This window comes from Nannospalax galili, unplaced genomic scaffold (genome assembly GCF_000622305.1).
Source record: "Nannospalax galili isolate Female #2095 unplaced genomic scaffold, S.galili_v1.0 scaffold646, whole genome shotgun sequence".
In the NCBI taxonomy this organism is placed as follows: domain Eukaryota; kingdom Metazoa; phylum Chordata; class Mammalia; order Rodentia; family Spalacidae; genus Nannospalax; species Nannospalax galili.
The window spans coordinates 362,430-368,009 of record NW_008355279.1 but is presented as its reverse complement, the minus strand read 5'-3'; the positions used below and the strand labels follow the sequence as shown (position 1 = coordinate 368,009).

The 5,580-nt window shown below is 45.6% G+C and overlaps 1 protein-coding gene across 1 annotated transcript in view; it reads left to right on the top strand.

The window, feature by feature from the left end:
* The first annotated feature begins 734 nt into the window (after positions 1-734).
* Ccn6 (cellular communication network factor 6) overlaps positions 735-5,580 on the top strand; it is an 18,723-nt gene continuing 13,877 nt past the window's right edge. The window contains exon 1 of the mRNA XM_008852397.1: positions 735-794. Coding sequence (XP_008850619.1) covers positions 747-794 — 48 coding nt within the window. The 5' untranslated portion in view covers positions 735-746. The remainder of the gene's footprint in view (positions 795-5,580) is intronic.

Below are 5,580 nucleotides of genomic sequence, written 5' to 3'. Positions count from 1 at the left end.
TAATGGGGGGGGGTACCTTGTAATATTTTATAATTTTTTGAACTATCCTGAGTATTGCTATAAATGAGAATGTTTGACACTAGACTGAGAAAAATTGGGGTTAACTTTAGTGTTGAGTCTCATGGAACTGTGGCCACAGAAAGCAGCCGGTCTCAGGCAGTGCGCTGTGGGAGTCTGCCCACATTCCATCTAAGTTTACTCTAATCATGGTCTCCCTAGAGTGAAAAATGCGTTGAGCAGAGGCAGGGGTGTAGAGACAGACAGCTGTCGAGATCTAGGAAGGCTTCTTGTATCTGTCATTGACGGGACTGGAGCCCCAGGACGCAACTGTGGCGGCATCTGGGGAGACCAGGCCAGCACTGGACAGAGAAATCACACAGAAAGATTTAGGGTAAAGAGGAGAAGGCGTCTAATGCCACCATCTACTGGAGCGCAATCTCCCATCGCCAGAGCAGGGAGCCAGCAGTCACTCCGAAAAAGCCACCACTGAGTCCCCCAGAGTCCAGACAGAAAGGTGCTGGCCCTCCTGACTAAGCTGGGCGGACTGCAAAGGCGCTTCTAGAAGGCACTTGAAAATAAGGAGGGCACTGGAACGGATTCTCGGGTCCTTGCATGAAAAGGGCAGCCTGGGAGTCAGAAGGCAGGAGGTGGAGACGGTGCTGTGTGGAGACAGGGGAGCTTTGTGCCCTCGAGCAATGACGCACCCGAGCTTCTCCATCTTTCCATCTGCTCCACTTCCCGGCAGCATGCAGGGTCTCCTCTTTTCCAGCCTGCTCTTTACTGGACTGCCACAGGTAAGTCCTTCTTGTTTGCCACCACGGACTTTGGCTGTACTTAGTTCTTCAGGACAAAAGTAAAATGGGAAGACAAAGATGGGAAAAATTATATATGAAATTATTCCATGAGAAATGGGGAGCCGTTTTCCCCTCCAGGAAGTTCTGTTCCAGTTCAGTAGCTTGTGAGAAAAGTTAAACATTTCTTCCTTTCAGGCAAATGCACAGAGACCTACTGTCCTATGTTTGAACAGTCCACAACCTTTATATATATTTACAGCTCTCTGGGATGGGTACTGCTGGCCGCTGCAGCCGAGTAAACACTGCCCCTTCATGGGGGTTTACCGGCTCTGGCTCAGCTTTCCACAGCTTTCAATGTGTGCAAAGAGCCTTTACAAACATGGGCTTGGGCAAATGAATTTTTTTCTTTTTTTCAGCTAAGACTGTCCTGTTTGAAAGGAGCACTTAGGAAGGAACATTTAATATTTAAAAACATTCTATTATTTTGTCTTTTCTCAATCCATGTGTCTCTCACTTTTTGTGAAAGGGAATCTGTCCACAGAGACTTTGAAGTAGTTCAAGAGGCAGACCAAAGGAAGTTTAATTTCATATGAGCAATTCACTGCCTTCGCATTTTTAAGTGAGGTTAAAGCAGGGTGACTTATTTACATGGCGAAGGTTATTGCTGGCACAGCGGACGGAGCTTCTGAACCCTCTTGGTGATTTAGAAACATGGAAGTGTGTGGAATGACTAGCTGACCCGGCAGAGCAGCAGAAGTCTTGTAGACAATAAGGGATTGGAAGTTGCTGTGCTCTGCACAGAGTGTAGGTTTCAAAGGGACCATGCCGAGAAAGTTAGTGGACAGTCGCCACTGGGGTACACTCTTCCAGTAGCTATGCAACCAGCTGTCTGTCTCCTGGTCCACATTCTGAGGCAGGTCATACTGGGGACTGAGAGCTATGACACTCTCTTAAATGTTAAGTATTCCAGCACAGAGAGATGTATAAAATATGTAAAACAAACACAAAAAGGGATTGGTCAAGAAAGCATTTTGTTCTTGACTTTGCCTTAATAAATTTTTTTGTCACTATGACAAAAATACCTATGAAGATCATCTTAAAGGAGAAAAGATTGGTTGTTGCTCACAGATTCAAGGTTTCAGCCCGTGGTTGACATGGTGAGCCTGTAGTGAGGCAGAGCATGGCAGCAGAGGCATGTGACAGAAGAGGCAACTGTCTTAGAGAAAGCAGAGGAGGAGGCTGGGGACAGGGTATACAGGCACACCCCAATGACCCACTTCCTCCAGTCAGTTGCCATCTTCCAGTAGTCCAGTCAATTGTGAATGGATCAATGGATCAGGTCAGGATCCTCATAATACAGTCACTTCCCCAAAGCCACTACTGAGCACTGGGGATAGTGTGTGTATGTGTGTGTGTGTGTGTGTGTGTGTGTGTGTGTGTGTGTGGTATATGTGTGTGAGCACATGTGTGCAGATGCTCATGTCCATGGGCATGTGTAGAGGCCAGAGGTTGGCATCAACTGTTATCCTCTGTCACTGATCACCTTATTTTTTGAGTTAGGGGCTCTTACTGAAGCTGGAAATTGCTGTTTCAGCTAGACTGGCTGGTCAGCAAGCCTTGGGCATGGACCCTCCTGTTTCTGCCCCAGACCAAGCTGTTCTAGGTGATATGTTTAAACATAACCACGGGTCTGATAACATATACCATTTATGGACTATCAGCTATGTGCCAAGCACTTTGTTAGGCATTTTAGTTGATATCTTAATCTCTTATTAATCTTATTTTACAGAGGACTGATATTCAAAGACTGAATAATAGAAATTATTCTCATATCTGTTTTTAAAAGCCTTTCTTATGTTTCATTCTTGTTGTCTTAAGATTTTGCTTTTAAAACAAAAATGTCTGAAGAAAAAAATGTATAAAATTGGTATATTTACCCACATACTTTCTTTTCTTTGAATCTTTCTCCTTCCATGTCTGAGTTACAATCTATTGTAATTTCCTTGGTGATTCTGTTTGTGAGGCAAGTCTGCCAGCAAAAAAATTTCCTCAGTATTATTAAAAAATTTTTATTTCATCTTCATTTTTAAAAAACTGTGTATATTATGTGTGCGTGTATGTGTGTGTGTGCCTGTGTGGGCGTGTGTGTGTTATCTTAGGTGTCAGTCCTCACCTTTCATCTTGAGACAGGCTCTCCTGCTCACTGCCGCACACATCAGGCTAGCTGGCTCAGGAGCTTCTGAGGATTTTCCTGTTTTTACCTCCCATCTGGCATGCTGGGATCACATGTGCTATCCTAACACATCTGGCATGCTGGGATCACATGTGCTATCCTATGACATCTGGCATGCTGGGATCACATGTGCTATCCTATCACATCTGGCGTGCTGGGATCACATGTGCTATCCTATCACATCTGGCTTTCCATGGGTTCTGGGGATCTGAACTTCAATCAGCATGTTTGCACAGCAAGCACTGTAACCACTGAGCCGTCTCCCCAGCCTCACTCTGTTTTTGAAAGATAGTTTCACTAGACATGGAATTCTAGGTCAACAGTTTTGGGTTTTATTTTCTTATTTCTGCATCGTGTCTGAGCATCTTTTCTGTCCCCTCTTCTTGCTCCTTCTGGTCAGTCATAGCTCTTCTCTTGTACGTAATGCTTCCCTGCTTCCCTCTTAGGCCACTGGCATGACTTTCTCTTCATTCTTGGAATTCTACAAATTACCTTTTAATTTTGAGATGATCTAGAAATGTTTTAAAACTGGAAAAATGAACAAGCATTTCCAGGTAGGTTTGTTGGAGAGTGGGTATTTCGTGAGAAAGTGTATTAGTTACTTTTACATTGCTGTGACCAAAATACCTGACAGAAACAACTTAAAGATTTGCTTGGGCTCACTGTTTTACAGGGCTCAGTCCATCATGGTGGGGAAGGTGTGGTGGAACAGCTGTCTCACAGCATGATGGCAGAGGCTGTTCACATCACAGTGGACCAGGAAGCAGACAATGAGACAGGAAGCAGGAAGGGATAATGTATCTTCATATCCAGTCACCTATTTCTTCCATCTACGCTCCACCTAGTTTCCAGAACCTCCCAAAATAGCACCACAAGCTGAGGACCAAATTTCAGAACATAAGTCTGTCAGGAACATTTCAAATTCAAATCATCACAGGGAGCAAAATAAGGAATAGCAGGGAAGAGAAATATGACATTTTTAAGTCTAGGGGTCTTGAGTTCATCTCAAGAATTAAATGGCACAAAGAATCTCAGACACAGTAGGCAGAAAATTTTATTAAAAGTGAAGAAACACACCACACCACACATACACAGAGAGAAACAGAGAGATGAGAGAAAGAGAGAGAGTGCACAAGAGAGATATAGATACTGACTCTCCACAAGTGGGGAGGGGATTCAGAAACTGAAACTCAAACCCCCCTAGGAGGGCCTGAGTCTTCTGAGTATTCTTGGTGATATAGGGCAGGCTCCCTTCCCTAAGAAAAGGGCTGATAGGCCCATAGCACCAAGCTGAGTTATGTCTAGGTCTGACCTTGGACTTATCTAGACTGGTCTGGACCCATCAGCCAGAAGAAGGGCCCTGCTGATGGGAGAAAAAGCTCTCAGGCCTCTGTCTCAGGTGAGGAGGAAGCCGGAAGTTTGCCATCTTGTTACTTATCAATGGCCTTTTCCCTCTCTGCCTGCCTGTCAGAGATATGCCTAACTGTACATGGGGAGTCTACTAAACAGCACAGAGAGAGTGCTGAGAGGTAGGATGGGCTGGAACAGACAAGGCTGAAGGGCCCACGCTGTCTTTGGATGGTAGCTGTAGACAGTAGGGAGCCACTGAGGGGCTTCAAGAAGACCAGCAACACAATCAGATACAGTAAGGACACCATGCCAGCAGTGCTGCAGGAGATGCTCTCCAGAAGCATTCTTCAAGAAGGAAGACCAGATGGGAACTCACAACAGCATGTAGTAACAGTGGCACAAGGACAATAATGGCTATGGGGGGTGAGGGTGCAGAGCATGGCCTGGTTGACTCCAAACTTCTGAAACACTGTCTGGGTGAAAGATGAGTTTGGACCTTAACTTTCCTGGAGGACCAGGGTGTTGATGCTCCCTGTAGACCCATGTGGCAATCAACTATAGTGGTCTGCAGCTCAGGGGAGGCATCTGTGCTGAAATTTTGTTTTGAAGGTACATAGGGAGGAAACTGAAGATGAGGCTGTGGATGAGGTTGCCAGGAAGCAGTATGAAGTAGTAAGCAGGAATGAGCAAGGTGTCAAAGTAGCAGAGTGCTGTGAAAGGGAGGCACACAGACGGACAGGTGCTCGCAGAGACTGAAGGGTAGGCGGCCAGGCGCAGTGGAAACCACGGGGAGGGAGGAAGGGGAGTCAAACGTTTTAGAGAGGTGGGCAAGAGAACTGAAGACTCCCTGAATACGAGGCTGGCTGAGTGCCACTGACCTGGCACCCGAGTCACTGCTAGTCACAGCTGAACCTGTGCGGAACTGGAAAGTAGGCAAAAAAGCTCCTGGATCCCAAACTGTTTAGGAGTCTCTTCTCATCATCTTTACTCTCTGCTTCCCTTTCCCGGTTCGTTTCTGTTGCTCACTCTCCAGAAGTTTATTGTTGTGCTACTCTGCCCATCAAAGCCTACTCGGGCATTTGCATTCAACTTTCGAATAGTGGATGAAGTATTACTCTTTCTAGGGGACATATTCTTTACCAGTTTACCGTTTGGCTGAGAGCTTAACAGTGGATTTCATACTGATAATTCAAGATATGTGTA